The sequence below is a fragment of the Bidens hawaiensis genome, unplaced genomic scaffold (genome assembly GCF_021521415.1).
Source record: "Bidens hawaiensis isolate Kalapana, Puna unplaced genomic scaffold, B.hawaiensis_p1.1 tig00005498_1, whole genome shotgun sequence".
Classification (NCBI taxonomy): Eukaryota; Viridiplantae; Streptophyta; class Magnoliopsida; order Asterales; family Asteraceae; genus Bidens; species Bidens hawaiensis.
The window spans coordinates 1106818-1126190 of record NW_027491353.1 but is presented as its reverse complement, the minus strand read 5'-3'; the positions used below and the strand labels follow the sequence as shown (position 1 = coordinate 1126190).

General features: G+C 34.9%; 1 protein-coding gene and 2 pseudogenes across 2 annotated transcripts; all 3 read right to left on the bottom strand.

The window, feature by feature from the left end:
* Positions 1–5194: 5194 nt before the first annotated feature.
* LOC143629964 (uncharacterized) lies at positions 5195–5915 on the bottom strand. Its single transcript, XM_077099101.1, has 2 exons — positions 5663–5915; positions 5195–5595 (listed from the first exon to the last, which is right to left on the bottom strand). The coding sequence occupies exons 1-2, from the start codon at positions 5913–5915 to the stop codon at positions 5195–5197; spliced, it is 654 nt and encodes a 217-aa protein (XP_076955216.1).
* A 95-nt stretch (positions 5916–6010) lies between these two features.
* On the bottom strand, positions 6011–8984 carry LOC143629963 (uncharacterized; annotated as a pseudogene).
* Positions 8985–10389: 1405 nt separating this feature from the next.
* Positions 10390–18917, bottom strand: LOC143629989 (putative LRR receptor-like serine/threonine-protein kinase At1g07650; annotated as a pseudogene). The gene is made up of 24 exons (XR_013153065.1): positions 18474–18917; positions 18073–18250; positions 17295–17366; positions 17154–17222; positions 17004–17075; positions 16732–16803; positions 16555–16626; positions 16379–16447; positions 16206–16277; positions 16056–16127; positions 15893–15964; positions 15659–15727; positions 15495–15553; positions 14335–14404; positions 14211–14246; positions 14085–14125; positions 13628–13991; positions 13298–13468; positions 12534–12671; positions 12258–12376; positions 11890–12100; positions 11256–11493; positions 10861–11011; positions 10390–10780 (listed from the first exon to the last, which is right to left on the bottom strand). The product of XR_013153065.1 is annotated as a putative LRR receptor-like serine/threonine-protein kinase At1g07650 (transcript).
* Between the last annotated feature and the right edge of the window lie 456 nt (positions 18918–19373).

Below are 19373 nucleotides of genomic sequence, written 5' to 3'. Positions count from 1 at the left end.
TTATGTTGGAAAAACACATGCTTCAGCTGTTTTCCAACACTTTTTCTTTCTAAATTGCTACAAAAACATGTGTTTGTAAACTTGCTACAACTTTCCTATCAAAACTGTTTTGACTTAACATAATGTTTATTAGATAATATTGTAGCAAAATTGGAGCCTATTTTTTTTTGTTGGAAATATGTTGGAACTATTTGTCGTAGGAAATTTGTAGAAAATTTTGATAGGAAAATGACTTGTTTTCTATTAGTGTATATATTTTATTCTTAACATGAAAACACTATGAACCAATTTGCTGTTATCATTAGGTTTATTTTTATAAGTGTTTGTTGTTTTTTGTTTGTATTTGCTAATTTTCAATTATGAGACGTTATAATTATTTGCTGATTTTGTTGTTATTATTAGATTTTTTCTTTTGCTGTTATAAGTATTTTGTTGGTATTTGTTGTTATTATTTTGTTCTTGATTTTGATTCTTTTGTTGTATTTTTTAGGTTTTTTTCTTTTTTTTTATTATAAATCATTCTTTATGTAGATTGGTATTGTAGTTTGTAGTGTTTCATATGTTCTCATTTTTTTTATAAATTGGTATTATTTCATACGTTCTCATGTTAAAATTAAAATGTACATAAACCTTCCATTATATATATATATATATATATATATATAAATGTTGATTCCTTTTTTTTCTTAACCTAACGGTCAATGACCGTCGTTGTAGTGGACCACATCACAATAAAAACTCATAAGAAACCGATGAGGTTTCGTCGATTTCGTTTAAAAAAGAAACCCAATTTTCCTGCGCTTGCCGGGGGGGGGGGGGGGTTGCGTGCGGGAGTTCCCATTTTCTGCCAACCTTTCCCCGGCATTTGCCGTTGTCCACTCCTTGTGGTCTTATTCACAGGGGCACAACTTAGAGCATCTATAACAGGCTTCGGTTCTCTAGGTCTGGATCTAGGTGGCAATATACAAACTTGGAGCACACAAACTTCCTTGTTGTGGAGTAAAGTCCACGACGACAAGTTTGTCTCTACAAACTTGCAAAGGACTAGGTGAGGTGACATCCATTATCTCTCACATACATGCATATATATTATATATATACACACACATTTAATATTTTTTAATGGGTTTGTGGAAGTTTGTTATTGTGGAAGAAAGTAAGGTTTTTGAGAAAAGTTTGAAATATGATGTGACGGTTTGTATGAGTTTGTTGTTGTAGATGCTCTTATGAGGGACCTTGGTCCGTTCCCCTTTATTGCTTTTTAGGTAGTGTAAATTTTCTCGTTTTATTTGAAATATTTTATACTTGTCGAGTTATACCCCCTCTGAAACAGGGACAGTGACTTTTGACACCCCTATTATAAAGGTTGTAAACCATTATTGACGGAAGAAAAATTGGAGATGATGACAAATAAAAGTTTGCATACCCATTGAAGTTACCCATGTGATTTTTGTAATTTTGTCGGATATAATTGATTTGGATTTCATATCATTTGGTAATAATTGTTTTGGAACTCTGAAAATATCGGAAAATTTAAGAAACTTATTCGCATAGTTTTTTTTATTTGGAAGGCAAGTTTATTAACAGCAGCTAGCAAGTTGCCTGAAACTTCATCATCAAAAGCTCTCTATTATGTGTTAAAGTGTAAATTGTGTATTGTATTGATAATTGTAATTAACGTTTGTACAAGGAAATGAGTTATATACTTAGCTCATATTCACATAATACTACCTCTAACGTTTGTCTAACTACATTATGTTTAATATTCTCTTGCAAGCTAATGTTAAGGAACGACATGTAACTTGAAGCTTAAAGATGACAGTGCTTTGTAAATATAATTGCAACTTGAACTTATGACTTTATGAGTTATACTTCAATGTGTTTTGTTTTTGCATGAAAAAATGAATTTGCAACAAGATAGGTTGCTCCATGGTTAACACCACAGAGAGTTGACGCATATAGTGTATTTATCCATAGCTCTCTTAGATACGCAAATTTTGGATATAACTTAGAATTTAGATTATATAATATACAAACATACGTATGTATGTATGTATGTATGTATGTATATATATATATATATATATATATAAGTTTAAAATGGTTTTGTGACGCTATAATGTGATTGGATCACGTGACGGAACCATATTGGCCATTTTATTATTATTTTTAAATTATATATTGTGTTTTAGATTGTTTTTTGTTCCTTTTTTTTGTATTCTATGTTTTGGATTTAGTGTCGATGTTGATCAAATTCGCTTTAGTTCCCTGTCACAAGACGCATGTTTTCTTACTGTTGATACTGTCCAATTCGTGTTGGGTCGTCTTAAATCCATTCAATTTGAATTGGTATTTTCTCCATTACAATTATTGTGAAGAGACATATACAATCGTTAATCTTGGGCAGTTTCTTTGTGAAAATGTATGTATGGCAAAAAAAGGACCACATTTAAAATCAGGTCAAGTTCTAATTATTCAAGTTGACTCTGTGGTAATATGATCAGCTAAGCCTTATTTGGCTACTCCGGGAGCAACTGTTCGTGGACATTATGGGGAAATCCTTTACGAAGGAGATACATTAGTTACATTTATATATGAAAAATCAAGATCTGGTGATATAACGCAAGGTCTTCCAAAAGTGGAACAGGTGTTAGAAGTGCGTTCGATTGATTCAATATCGACCAATACAGACCGAATTTGCGTATGTGTGCTACCACTAGGCACACATTTTTCTTGTCATCGTCTATACTGTCCAATTTGTGTTCGTTCGCTATTGTGTCACACTTGTTTTAAGTATGTATTTGTTGTATGGGTGTTGATTTTTTTGGTTTATTTCCCTTACAAATTATATCATATGATTTAGTGTTGATATTATCGATATTGACCGAACTCGTGTTGCTTCACCGCCACAAGGTGTGAGTTTTTTTTTGTTAATATCGATATTATCCAATTCGTGTAGGCTTGATGCCCATGTCGATACCGTTGCTATTGTCCGAATTCGCGCTTGATCGCCGCCAAAAGGCACATGCATGGTTTTTTTTATTGCCGTCGATATCATTCAATTCATGTTGGATCGTGAATTTTTTTTTGGATATGTATTTGTTGTATATGGATGGTGGCAATATTTTGTTCCGGTGCCGATACCGATCCAATCCGCATCGACTTTGCAACACGCGAGGTTTTTTGGGTGTTTGACTCTTTTTTTTAATAGTTTCGATACCGTAACCTGATACAAATTGAATTCACGTCGGTTCGCTGCTGAAACACACAAACACGCTAACTACATTCGCCATATATAACAGCAAAATAACACCAACCCGATACAACGCACCAAGTAAGACACCTAGCTTTACATAAAAAAATCATGGGTGTCATTTGTGACTCTTGGTCCACCCTGGGGTTCTTCCTGTAGGTTCAATCAAGCCGGTGGTTGGGTTGTCACGTATCAATTTATTGTTCTCTAAAAATCAACGAGTCAATGGGCATTCAACCAACGGGGCCCATAGATTTTGTTTGAAACACTACAAAACATTGTAGCTTTACTAAAGGTTAGGCGCGTGTGGCTTTTTTTTACGAACAAAGACATTTTTTTTATATCACGAATTAGCCCGATTAGCTTGTCGCTAATCGCACCACCAGTTTTACAGCCTGCCAAACGAAAAACGAAAACATAAGTAGTACACCGATACCTCCGTTATTACAAATTAAATGATATCCACACTTGTAGCTTTACTGAAGGTTAAATTCACCATTTACGATCTGGTTCACAAAAAAACTCAAAGCTTTTATATCCCTGATCAAACGCGAAAATTGTCAGGACTTTACATCATTATATTGTTTAGTGAGTTGCCATATTTCTTGAGCAAACCTGCATGAAAGATAATCGTCCCCACAAACCGGACAAAGACCAGGCGACACGGGAATATTCGGTGGCAGACCCATAAAATTTTCTCACAGGGGTCGGAAATATTTTGAGTCCTTACTCAGTTGACTATTAGTATATAAAAAAACGGTTCGGTTTGGCCATTCGGGTCGTGTTAAATTGGTATATAATTTTTTTTACCGGTACGGTTGGGTTGTTCCGCTCGAGTCAAATCGGGTGGGGTAATATAAAAAAATAATCAAACAAATCTCTTATAACCAAAAAAAAAAAAAAAATACGTGAAACGTCTTTAAAATAGCATAACTAAAACATAATATTCTTAAAGTCGTTCTCCACATATATATATATATATTTTTTTAAGTTTAACCATAACATTATCTAGTTTAACATTCTAAGAAAGTGTTTTTCAAAATATAACTATTATTTAAATGTATATATATGACCACTAAAAGAAATTGTTAAAAATTAATAAATCATCTACTAAATGAAAAAATAAACAGGAGAATTGATATAATACAAAAGAAAAGTTTGTTTTTCAGCCTAAACTAATTAATAAAAATAAATAAAAAAATAATATGTCTTTTTGTTGTAAATTATTAATAAATTACATGTATTTCACACTACTCTACATTTACTTATGGACCAGACTTTTGCAAAAGTCTATTTAATTAATTAATTCACCTTTAATAATATTACTATATTCTTCATCTCCATCTTGACCTACCTGCGCCGTAACTTCTGGTCACTGGAAAAATTTCAGTCCAAATTCAATTTTTTATTTCCATCTTATATACTCACCAGCTTCACACACAGTGTAGGCGTCAAAATTTCACAGAGGCTGGTCGGGATTTTAACACACGTATAGTACTAAAAAAGAAATTTCATAGTGGTCGGCTGAACCCCATAGCACCATAGTAGGTCCGCCCTTGGGAATATTTCGTCTAATCAACGAAAGAAGTTATATAATCCGCTTTATTTTAGCGCTCTAAGCAAGAGTCCCATCCTATATATAGTTCGGTTCTATACAGTGGCGGATCCAAGATTTTTTTTCAAGGGGTGCACAATTTTTTGATGTTCCAATTTCATGGAGCCGGATATAAAAAATTTTGGTCGGTTTGACGGTTTGGGTTGGTTGATGGTTCGGTTCGGGTACGGTTTATCACATAATAAAAATACGATATTGAAATATAAAAGACATCGCCATTGCAAAATAAAAAGACATCTTCATTGCAACATAAAAAGGACATCGTCATTGTAAAATAAAAACATAAAATATAAATATAATGGTCTTTACAAATTGAAAAAGCATACCTAAAGTTGTTCCTTTCGAGTCTTCATCTTTTGAAATCGTTGCATTACATCTTCGACTGAAACTTGTTGGAGGAATTCCCTTTCTATGTAACAAATGCATGAATCGTTCGTGTATCCATCACCCATACTATTAAGCAAATCCGTTTTCACAATCTTCATTGAAGAAAAACATCTTTCAACACTTGCCGTTGCAACCGGCAAAACTAATGATAACTTTATCAAACGATAGACCAACAGATAATCAATGTGCAATCTAGTTTTCACCATCATTTTGGCAAGATCACCTACCCCATTCAAGTTGGCAAACCGCTTATCTTCTTTCACATTAGCAATGTAGTGGCCAAGTTCATATATAAGCTTGTCTTTTTCATCAAAATCAAAATCGTATGGATACAAAAGCACTAAAATTACAAGATGGGCTCAAAGAACTCATACACATAAGCAAGTTAGTGGTTACCTCGTTGAAACGGTTTCCAAGCTCTTGAATTTGCATGTCGAGAACCGTGTTGAAATTATTAACCACATAATGGTCACGATTGGTGATGCCGGTCTTCCTTCTTCGATTTTTCGGGTCAAAATACTCAGCTTTCATATCAACCACTTCAATATCATATTTGGCACAAAAGGACGTGACATCTTCCAAAAGCGAGTCAAAGCCTTCAAGTCGATAGCTTTTTAGGCCTTCACTAGTTAACTTAACTAACTTAATAGCATTTAACATATCTTGATCTTTTTTTTGAAGTACTTCACACAATGTGTTAGTAACACCCAAGATGTATTTCATCAAATGTAAATAGAATACAAAACTAAAAGTTTTCATGTTAATTGAAGTCCGTGTGCTTCACTTTTATGAGCAGAAATCTCTCCCGAATTTTCTATATATTCAAGCACGTCAATAACACTAGGAAATAAAGTAAGCACACGGTGAATTGTTTTTTCATGAGAACTCCAACGTGTATCCCCGGCTCTTGCCAGTGACAGTTCTTGATTCTTTCCACTCCCAGTTTCAACTTCCGAATTCAATCCCAATCTTACTCTTTGACTTTCTCTTATCAAATCTATTCGCTTACAAGATGCACCAACAACATTTACTAAATTTGACACTTCTTTAAAAAATTTTAAAATTTCATGATGTTTGGTTGTAAGGGCTACAACCACCAGTTGAAGTTGGTGAGCAAAACAATGAACAAAATACGTTGAAGGATTTTCTTTTAAAATCAAAGCTTTTAAACCATTAAACTCACCGGACATGTTGCTTGCACCGTCATATCCTTGGCCTCTAACCCTACCAATACTCAAATTGTGGCGAGCAAATAGTTTATCAATTGCAGATTTAAGAGATAACGCGGATGTTTCCATAACATGAACAAGGCCAATAAACCGCTCCTTCACAAATCCCAATTTATCAACATATCTTAAAACCACGGCCATTTATTCCTTTCTAGAAATATCTCTCGATTCATCAACTAATATGGAAAAGACATCATCACCAAGTTCTACAAATATCTTCTTTAATACTTCTTCTGCAAAACAATTACAAAGTTCTTTTTGGATTGATGGAGATGTCATTTGGTTATTCCCGGGAGGGTTACTTAAAATAACTTTACCAATTTCTTCATTTAGTTCTCCAAACACTTTTAAGAACTCTATAAAATTTCCTCTATAAAGAGATTCTTCAGACTCATCATGACCACGAAAAGCTAACGAACCATTCAACAATGCTTTAGTAAGTCTAGCTGAAGCATGTAATCAGTTCCTTTATCAAGGGCCACAGGTATAGATTGAGCTTGGTTAAGTAAGGCTTCTCCCTTTTTACGTGCTTTGTTGTGAAAACTATTGCATTTACCAACATGACCACTAAATTTCTCCCGAGCCCTATTCCAACACCGCACCCCTTCACTCAAAAATGCATAATTTTGTCCACACTCCTTAAACAAGTAACAATGCAAGCAATACGCTTTATCAGCTTTGACACTATATTCCAACAAATTTCCAAATTCACCTGTGTACCATTCCACATTATCATCATCATCTTACTCAGTATATCCCACCAATAGCAATGCTATGGTAGAGTCTGAGGAGGGTAAGATGTAGACAGCCTTACCTCTATCCCATAGGGATAGAGAGGCTGCTTCCGGGGAGACCCCCGACTCGATAGTAGTTTTGAATCAAGCCTTGGACATAAGACACATAACACTCAATCATCGGGACACCGGCTGATTGGTGCATGTGCCCTTGTCTTTCGGCTATCAATGCCTCCACATGATGCCTGATTAACCTTCCGCCACTTTTAACGTTATTTTCACGTGATTAGTAAAATAACGTCAAAATTAGTGCAATTTTACTTTTTCCCACCCAAGAGTTCACACATATATACATTATATGTGCGCACCGCAAGCAGGGCGTCAAAATTAGTACCATTCCACATTAAAGCGTCTTAATTTGCTACCATAATTTGTTTGTGGAAAATCATGCCCGGTTGGTTGACATGGACCTCTAAGTAGATATGCTCGTCTTATTTCATCTTTTTGACTTGGGTGATAAGATGAAATCGGTAGACTTTCGGAAGGATCCATGGAAGATCATCCAAATCTACTTTTGACGGTTTACTACTTGAAGATGATGACCCAAGGTTTGATGGTTCTGTTTGAAAATATCTCTTGATACTCATATTAGTAATACCTACAAATCAAATTCAAGTGGAAAAAATCAACTATCAAAACAAATAAATAATTGCTAATAAATAACCAATCCATATAAAGACTTTCATGGCACCAGCTACATAAAATGCCTAATATGGCTCATGATTTATTATTAAATTTTCATGAAATTATTGTTTGTTTGTTGGTGAACACAATCAACGAATATGTAAGAACAACACAAATAATGATAGATACACTCAAAAGCTTCTAGTATTACTGATTTCAAAGTTAAATAACATGAAATACATGGCTGGGTTAAATAGCCTACATGGCTACATGTAAAAGTAAAAAGATGGCAAAGAACATGTAGATAATATAAAATTGTAAACAATATTAATGTATTTAATATTATAAACCTTGGAAAAGAGGCAAAGGCTAGATATATGCAGCAAAATCGTCACTAAGTTCGTCCTCTTGCGGTTGATAGTTTGGCAAGTTAAAACCCAAATATATTAAAACACATATCTTAAATAAAAAAAAAAAACCGGCCTAACCAAGCCTCGAACACAAGACATCAGCTAGAGCATGAAGTGTTTTAACCACTCCACCACTTTTTCAGTTTGGTAAGGTGGTGCACTTCAATTTTATAAGGGGGTGCACTTCATATTTTATATATAGAATTACACTATAATTTCGAAACTTGGGGGGTTCCCGTGCACCCCAACCCTGTATATAAAACCGCCCCTGGTTCTATATAGTTCCCTCAGCTCTAGAGAACCGGCCGGTCTGAATCGGTTTAACCGGTCGAACCGGTTTTCTATGAAAAAGGTTGAACCGTTTTTCTATTAAAAAAAGTATGTTTTTTTGAAAAATCATTTTTCCAGCCCGACTCGTCATTTTATGACCAAAGTTGTTCGGCCTGTTCGACCGGTTCAACCAGTTGAACCGGTGAACCGGTTGATAGTCCGGTTCATTGTCTGATCCGATCATGAAAACATTGATTTTGCTACAAGATTGTTCCATTTAAAAGTCCAATCCAACCCATTACCAGCTTCCTTCAACCATAGGCTCTTAATTGTGAGCCCTACTTCAACATCCAAAACCCATTCTAGCCGATCATCTCCCGTGTTTTTTTTATGCTTACTCATTTATGTTTACGATTAAGTGCCGACAATCAAGGCACATGATCGATCTACATTTTACTATTGCAAGAGAAATTGACTTAAGAACTTTTTATAATAATTTTCTATTGATCACATACCTAAAGCCTCTAACCAACTCCTATATTTATATTCTAACCCTAACTTGGTGACCAATTCATTACCATAATAAGGTTATGTGTAGTGGAGGTGCTACAAAATTGGGCGTTTTCTGTCATGTGGCGCATAGTCAGCAAATGATGTTTTTTTTTTGTTTTAAAGGTGTAGTGGTATTGTAGCCAATATATATATATATATATATATATATATATATATATATATATATATATATATATATGTATGTACACGCACACCACACACAACACAATATAATTATAATATTATTCAAAACACTCCCGACGATAAATATTCATCGCCCCCCTCCCCCTTGTATCGCTTGGGGCGGTGTTCACTATAAAAATTGCCTTTCATAGCCTATGGAATTCGCCCATTACGTGTGGCCTAATCATATTACAATAAGAAAACTAAACCAACTTATCAACTTAGGTCCTCCCATGCATCTTCAACGACTTGTGATTATGGTCCGGAATTAGGAACATACAACGTCCGAATTCGCGTTCGACATCAGGCATGGGGTTTTGTTTTTGCTTTTTAGTTTTGTTTCAAATCAATATTTTATTATTTTTCAAGACTTACTCCTTATGTTTACGAATTAGTGCCCCTACCTTCGATACCAGCCGTATTTGCATAAGCTTCCAGCTGTACCACACATGTTTCACCACTAAACTTTTGTTTTTTTTTATCATAAGTTATACGAGTACCAATACTATTATGTACGTTTATTTTTTTGGGTTTATCATCTTTAGCATTACGAACCTAACCATTATTGACCGAATTCAGTCGTTGCACTATCACAATGTAGCAGGTTTTGATACATTAATTGTTGTGACAATTTAAGTACTGATAACCTACAAGATATTATTTGAATCTTGTTCACAACAGTTAGGACATCTAGTGTCTATAGATCGCAGACGAATCCTATGGAGAGAACATATCGTATGAGAATAAAATTTCGTCTTATGAGAGTAAAATCTTTAAGTGATGATAAAGTCATGTTATAAATCATTTAAGCAATTTAAATTTTCCAAGGGACATCCTTGTTGTGTTGTAAGGTGTCTCATCTCTATCTTATATAAAAAGTGGAGGGTTTAAGTAGGTTTAAGACTTCTAAAAAAACACAAAAGTTCAAAAAGAAAAGAAAAAAAGGCACGTCCGTAATTTTTAAATAACAAAAAGTTCTAATGAAACATATCCATGCAATTCAGAATGAAAAACTATTCTAGCACATTTGATACCGAATTATTTAGCATAATGTTTTGCTACGTATAGGATTTAGAAAAGAGTATCCCTTACTCAAGCATCAAACAACTTGCTTCAGAAATTTGACTATTCGGATACAGGTCGTGCGAGATAGAAGATGATGCTTTAGTGAATGTCTCTTGTTCATCAGAGTAAGGGGACTGTATCTCTTCAAGCTTTAGTTTGAGTGCTTGCAACCTGAACTCATCATCTGCTGTGGTTAGATTAATATCTGTTTTTGTAATTTCAATATGACCCTCGAGCATATTTACTACTTCAGACATCATAGGCCTAAGAGCTGGAGACTTATTAATGCATAATAAGGCGATCTCTATCATTCTCAATGCCTCTTTTTTGTTGAAATTAGAACACAGTTCTTGATCCACCAACTCCATCAAACTCCCCTTTTGTTTTAGAGAAACAACCTAGAATGGAAGAAACATACTGATCATAAGATCGATTGTGAGATAATTGGGACTAATTAATTCAGTGAACAGAGTTTTACCCAATCAACAAAAGAAATAGATTCGTCATTTGGTCGATATTTCATATTATTCATTCCTGAAACAATTTCAAGTGCAAGAACGCCAAAACTATATACATCTGCTTTGTAGGTTAACTGGCCCCTTAATGCATATTCTGGGGCCATGTACCCTCTGGAGAACCAAATACAAAATGAAAGGAAAGTAAAAGAAACTGAACATGATAAACAAGAAAGAATACGATAACGACTTATTTTGGTGGATTTTATGGCACAAGCTGATCTCATGGCTTGTTTAAGAACATGAGTTAAGTGCATTTTTTGTCCATGTGGTTTGATCAAAATTGTCATTTTAATCCAAAAGTTTATGTTTTTGTCCAGGAGACATTGAAGGTAAAAGCAGTTAAGAAGACACTCACATAGTTCCGGCAACTCTGGTTGTAATGTGAGTGTATTCTTCGTCATCAAGCTTAGCCAAACCAAAATCTGATATCTTTGGGGTAAGGTCACTATCCAAGAGTACATTTGTTGCCTTGATGTCCCTATGGATCATTCTTAGAACCGACTCTTCGTGCAGGAAGGCCAAACCTTTGGCAATGCCAATACAGATTCGCTGTCTTGTACGAAAATCTAATTTTATCGTAGCTTTGTCGTTCTCTGATTTATAAAAAACAAAGAATATTAATCAATAACTTGTGTTTTCTTAAATACGCAAATGTGGGTACCTCTGGTGATATATATATATATATATATATTCTCTCTCTCCCGTAGGGTTATATGGTTTTCGTTTCTTAACTTTGTATATTTTGTACTACTAGATGTCGTTTTCTCATGATAAATCCACACAAATATTATTCAAGGCCTGATTTCAATAAAAAAACAGTTTTGTATTCTAGATTCTTGTTTTTCATCTTTATGGACGTTCTTGATACAAAGATCTTGTGGAAATCGAATCCATGTGTTATACATAATTCACTATAACTACAGATGATGTTGGAGTGAAGTATTCTTGTCTTACTGGGTGAGATGTGGATGAAAGAAAAAGGAGAATACCAAATAGAGCATGGGCCAGAGAATTATTCTCCATGTACTCATAAACAAGCAGTAGTTGATTGCTTTCCACACAACACCCATGTAGCCTTACAACATTAGGGTGTTGGATGCCAGCTATCATCCCTATTTCATTCACAAATTCACGATTTCCTTGACTCGATTTAGCAGACAGTTTCTTCACGGCAATTAGAGTTCCATCTAGGAGTGTGCCATGCAAATAAAAAATTAAAGGTATATCAGCTACACCTTAATTGGTTTATCAATTTCTTTTGTATTTCACCATTTACATTAAACACCTTACAAGTGATACTTTGTAGATTTCAAAATATGGAACGACGAAGGAAAATTCTATGTGTGTTCAATATTACCTTGTAAACAGGTCCAAAACCACCCTCCCCAAGTTTATTTGAATCAGCAAAGTTGTTGGTGGCAACTTTAATCTGTTTATATGTAAATACTCCAGTCTGCAAATCCAATCCCCTTAAATCTGTAAGGACACAATATATTAGCAATCATATAGTTTTTATCTCACTAACCACAAAGAAGTTGCCATAACACAAGTCTCGGCACCTAGGGAGGGGGCAGAGATTAAACAATTGGTCGGGTCAGGGTTAAATATAATTTTCTAATAACAAGTAGAACACCTTTTTCTCGCGATGTTCGGTCCCCTTTATAACGCCTCGCGATATGCCTTGCAATACCAATAACTATGATAATGAGGCACAATGATGCAACCACCGCTCCAATGATTAGGAATATACTTCTTTTGTCAGGCTTAGACTCTAAAGAAAGAAAATCATCTTAGCAACAGACAAAAGCTTAATACTTAATTATTCACTATTCAATACTATAAGGGAAATGCATTTCTAAGCATATCACTATATCTTAGTTTCTATCAAGATTATCTAATAAGTGTCGGTAAAAAATTATAGTTTCGACTTTAAGGACATTATAAAGAAAAATTCGTTACGCCTAAAATTTATCCTCGCACTCTTTTGTGTCACTGTATAGACCTTTACCATAACAGCTTTACCTCACACTCTTTTGTATCACTTTTGTATTTAAACAACAAAAACAACGAAACTGGAACGATTAAACCAAAGATTATTATTAACGACTATGAATTGAAAGCGAATACCTATGTTTCTATATAATGAAAGAAGTCAACTAATAAAAAAAAAAGTGAATACAAGAGAAACTGAAAAAAGAGTCAGTAATCTAACGAAATAAAACTTTACAATAGTAGAAGAAATAGCATACGAAACTCATAACTAGTGACAAAGACTAACCGTTTATTACTCAACGACTAGATGAGTGACTAAATAATTCTAAAGAGTTTGTATTAATCTTAATAGAGTGATAAGTTGTGATGAAAATAGTGGTTAAAACACGTGGGCAATAAGCGTACCAAACTCCATAGAAATGGCAGATATCATAGGCCCAAAATCTCCTTTTTTTGGGGCTACGGTTGTGCCTTTCCCAGCATACTGAAATCGAATTTCTAATGTTGTATTAGTAACATGAATATTTTTTATTGATATCCAAATTCGATATCCAAATTCTTAAACTTAATTGCACCCTGTGGAAAGGAGAAGGCAAAAGTGAAATAAAATTACAACAAAATTCATTTTTCTATTTCATTGTAGGAAATGCATCATACTTTTTGTTTACAAATTTCTAGGTGAAGTATGTAAAAATTTTTCAGAAAATTTAAAAAGTAGGAACCTTCAATCTGTACATAAACATCAAAAGCACGTCTTCCAAGAGCCTGATAAGATTTGTTAGCTCTGAAAACTATCTCTGCAAAATGTAGAGTCACCCTATACCTTCCATTTGCTAAGCAGCGGCCATAGTAAGTGAGAGACAGTGGAGAGGCTCGAGCCTCAATGTAAATTCCGAGTCTTTCATAGTGAGTCTTGATACATTCTTTATTGTATATGTAAAATTATTAAGATCCAATACATTTCCGGTGCTACTAAATCCCCAATGATCACTTAAAGGACGGAATTTTGCAGGTCCGGCTGGATATTGATCTGCCTCGTAAAATTTATCTCCGATGGTGGCTCCTATCCCGCCACAATTAATATGAACTGATTTGTAGTCTGGGCCAAGAAAAAGAGAAACATAAGATGCATCAGCTTGACTTTTGCTTTTAAGAAGGATTTGCAACATCACCTAGAAAAAACGAGGCTCACCCTTCAAGCAAGGATGGTTGCTAAGGCATTTAGCAAGGTCTCTGTGTTAAACGAAACATAAATCCATGAGCATCGTTGAATTATAGTTCTATTCATATTACAATCGAAAGTAGGGTATATGCTTACGAGTCGTTCCCACTATTGTAACTTCTGAACAAGTTCCTAGTAAATGAGGAGACCATACATAGACTTTAATTTCAAGTTGTTTTCAAACAAGAACTGAGCTAGTATTCTAAATCTGAAAACTTACAATGATTCACCACAAGCTGGAAACATAGTTTCTCTGATAAAGTGGTTATATGAAAGATCTACAAATCTTACTGCATTATAAACACAATCATTTAAGAAAGTATATATATTGTTGAAGACTAATTCAAATAGTGTTGAGTTAAAGTCAAAGTTGGTTAAATCAACGTGGACAACTAAAACTACAGGGGCTTATTTGTAATCTTTCAAACATGTGATGGCTACTTACTAGAGTTTGATTTGAGAGTGTATTAGTTTTCAAACTATAGGCTATTTGTGTCAGTGAGACCTAGTTTGTTAACAACCTATACTAATTTGATTTGGGTGTTTAGGGTTTATAAACTCGGCAGATTCAATCATTTGTATTGCTTGTGCGTTCTTCGATTCATCTATAGTACTTTATTGCTTCGTTCTTGTAATCAGAATACACATTTGTGTTCTTCAGTTATGCCAATTATTTGTTGTTTCCAGAACAGTAGCCACCGCTTAGCTCAATTCATCATCATCATCGTCGTCGTCATCATCATCATCATCATCATCATCATTGTACTCAGAAAATCTTACCAATAGTAAAGCTATGATAGGGTCTCAAATAACTTAAAAGTATATTCCGTAATTGATGATCAAGATTGTGTATGTTCAAATTGAAGAAATTCAATGGTAGAATCGATTTTCGTCAACCGAGAGTGAAGGTGGGCCATGCTAGTTCATCAGGGCATAAGTTGTGCTCTTTTGGGAAAAAACTAACAAAGCTAGATTGGTTGCCAAAGGGTTCACACATAAGGTTGGGATTGACTTGGGATTGACTACAGTGAGATTTTCTCTCATTTAATCAAGCAAACATCAATAAGGATAATTATGTCATTAGTTGCTTCACCAGATTTGAAGTTGGAGCAACTAGATATAAAGACTGCATTTTTACATGCTTAATTGTGTAACTCTCCTCTCGTCCCAACCAATGGGTCAAACCATGCAAGTGGTATATAAGGCGGGTAACTTTTATGGCACGGTATGTCCCCTCATAACTCAACGATGTAGGGTTTACCTAAGGATTTACAATGTCTGTGTATGTGTTCATTCGAGTTGAAATCTCATAGCAAAGGGCACAAATTTCATACAAAGGTAATGATGAAATGGAGCTTGATAATCCACATCGTATATTACCTGATCCTTTCGTAATCCATCCGGGTACACTCCCATTGAGAGAGTTACCGGTGACATACCTGGTCATTTCACCAAATAACCTTGTTACAATTTATAATCATGTCCTTTCTTTCATAATAACTTAGAAGTTTAATGAGTGAAAAACTAAAGCGTATATTTCTTACATGTATTGTAGATCTTTTAGTCCACTAAGATCTGGGATACCGCCATATAAATGATTGAAACTTAGATCTCTGTGCAAGTACATAGATATAGATAAAAATAATAATAAAACAAGAAAAAATAAGAATATATCAGAAAATACAAAAAACATTCAAAGATGTGATAAATGCAAAAAGACAAACGATACTAGTCAAAAGTAGATTTTGCTCAAGAAATGATTAAGGGAAAACTATTACAAATGCTTCAAATTGGGCAACTTTTTGAAATAATCAGGAATTCTCCCTGTTATACTACAGCTTCTCAACATCCTGCAAAATTGACGTAATTAATTCTTGAAGTTAAGACAACCAATATAGATATTAAGAAGTAGGTAATAGATTCCTAAATAAAACAACTTACAACTTTGTGATGTTCGTCATGTTACTTAGATTCGGGAACGATGAATTTTCTCCACTTAAATCAGAGATTCTTCTACACATGGATTACATAAAGATATGCAGATTAGTTATAGCACGAAACATAAAGTTTGAGAGTGTTTTAGTAACTTACAATTCTATCAAGTTGCTCAAGACAGAAAGGCTTGCTGGTATCGGTCCTTCAAGTCCACTACCATGGATCTCTCTGATGATGTTGCCACATAAGAGATATTACAGGGTTGCAATGGCTATAATACTCATTGTCACAATAAAAGCCTCATAGCATGGGTACAAGTTAAGACTTACAGATTAGTAAGTTGTTTCCAGCTTTCAAGGTTTGGTATTTTTCCAGTGAAGTTATTACTACTTAGTCGGCTGCACAAAGATGAAAAGTAGCGATAATTTGTTTCGAAATTATCCATGAGAAATAAAGGAATCTTCATGCTTTTAAAGTATTAGTTTGAAAGGGTGGAGTTGCATACAGTTCTGTCAATTTGGCTAGATTATTAAGCTCCATTGGTAACACACCAGAGAGATTATTTGCCTTAAGAATCCTAGTATTTGAGATAATATAAAATGTGGCCACAAATTTTATCAATCACCATAGGAACAATTATCAGGAATATTTGTAGTAAATAAGTATTAGAAACAAGGCGTACAGGTTTACTAAATTTTCTAGTTTTCCAAGCTCAGCTGGAACAGTTCCGGAGAACATGTTACTCTCCAGACTCCTGGAATTTATTTAGTTATCCATCATACATAAATTTATATAAAGAGCATAATAACTTAATGAACTCCAATTAGCCATAGCATAAATGATGATGCCTTTTGCAAGTGTTAGTTGGGAATATAAAGCATTACACATAAACTTATTGGAGTAGTATCCTCAAAAGTGTGTATTTGAGATGGATATAGAGATCAGAGAACATACAGATATACAAGTGATGTTATGTTGCCCAAATATGTTGGAATCGTTCCCGATAAGCGATTCACAGTAACAGACCTAGATTACAGTTAAAAAGCTAAGAACCAAATTGATATTCACCAAACTTGTAATAAACATGAATGAGAAATGGCTTACAAGTACTCCAGACTGGTTGAAGCCCATTCAGGTGGTATGGTACCATTTAGGTAATTGCGAGTTAAATCACTGCAAGAAGCGACCGGTGTAAATAACGCCTTGAAGCATGGTATCTGAATTTATTTTTAAATTATGTCTTACATGGTTTTAATATATGGTAACTTTGCCAGGGAAGGTGGAAGAACACCATCCAGATCCTGCCCTTTGAGATATCTGTTTATAAAAGAAATTTCCGCTTATTTAGTTTAACGTGGAGACAGATATCATATACGAAATGAACATATGTTTAATTTTCTATGAATTCAATACATCTATCTTTTTAGTAATTTAATGCATATTTCATTTCATCAAAAATAGTGTTTACATCGATACAGAATGGAAAAGGGCAACAAGTTGTGCCGCTAGCTTTTTTTGAAAATCAAAACTAAGTCGTTTAAGAATAACATTCATAGATCGTGAGGTCATAACATTACAATTTTACGTTCCATTGGACACGACTAAGTAGCCATACATTAGGAGCTAGGAAACCAAAAGTATCATGTGAAGGGTATAAATATGTGTTGTTTGTCAAGACACGTTTTCTCATGTTTGGTCACTTTGCATGAAACAACTTTTAAAGCACTTTGCCCCACATTGAAAAGACTAATACTCAAGCTCACAATAGAAGAAATCCATGTTAGATCCTACACATGCGTGTTTCCCTCCTGTTCGGCATACATCTATTGTTTATTGTAAAAGGAATAAATTACGGTTCACGTAACATAAAGATCTAACATCGTTTAATATGTAGCCTTTTCCTTGTACTTTAAGGTAATCTTTATGACTTGGTTATTGAATTTCAATTGTATAGTGAAGACATAGACCAGTTTTGGTAAGTGCAAATACCCAAGACAACTATAGAGCATCTAAAACAACATACATTGCAATGACGTGACAAACACCGCCAGGGTAAGAGCAGCTGCAGTTAACAGTGTTGTTATAAAGAGGCATATCGGTGGTTTTTGGCGTTGCCCAATTCGAATTATTATCACATGGGTTCAGGTTAAAATCCCAGTCCTTTTTACCCAATTCTTCTGCTATATCACGAAGAGCACGCACTGCAAAGGTAACAAGATCTAAATTCATAGCGACAAGTTCCAACATAAATGAACAGACAAAAAGAAAATGACAGCCAACGTGCACATATGGCTTTAATATGGCTCATCCATCTGATTATTATTTACTTTAAAATCATGATTGGCATATTACTTCAGTATATGTACACTTTTCACGAAAGAAACGTTTGTATTTGATCCTAACACCTAAATAATAAAAACTTACCTTCTTCTTGAGGAAGATATCCAGCTTGTGCATGAACATTAGTTACGTCAAATAACAGAAGTGCAGACAAGATGAGCAAGAGAGTAAACATTTTGAAACGTCTATGAAAAACAGTCGACATCTAAAATGAGGATTAATTGTAGTAAAGGCTATTCGTGTAATGTCTATAAATACACTGCAAACGAATTTACCGATTGTCCATTATTGTGACTTGACTCAAATGTGTGGCAGGCATCTTTCATCAACAAAAAATGAATGCACAATAATCCATGTCAGACATGAAAGAGTTGACACTGATGGTTGTACTACACGGTGGTACCCCCGAAATTATATGAGTTCACATATGTCAGGAAACATGGCCACACTTATCTACACTCTACAGTGACCAGCATTGAAAATTCAAAAACTTTTGGTGCCCGTACGATCCCATGCAAGTAATTTTTGTGGAATAAATTCACCAAAAAAAAAAGACTGATGATGGTGATTTGGTATTGTGGCGCCACATGCCAATTGGGTCCTTTTGGTCTTGGCTCCAATTAGTTCTCTTAGACACTGTTCTTTATATGGGTGCGTGTGTGTGTGGTGGGGGGGGGGGGTGGGAGATCGAAGCCCCTCCATAGTGCCACATCAGCATCATGTAGGGACTGGAGGGTATCGAAGCGCCAACCTATAATGCCCCACTATGGTTTCAAGCCCCTTGGGCACCCCATTATATACACACATATGTATGTATTTGTGTGCGAGAGAGAGATGGAGAGAGAGAGAGAGAGGGCTCACCAAAATTACCCAAACGCGCCCATTGTTGTGAAGCCCCCCCCCCTCCCACAAGGCGCCCGTCTGCGGTGTGCACGGGCATCAAAGCCCCAATGGCGCCCACAACGACCTTTCTTAGTAATTCAT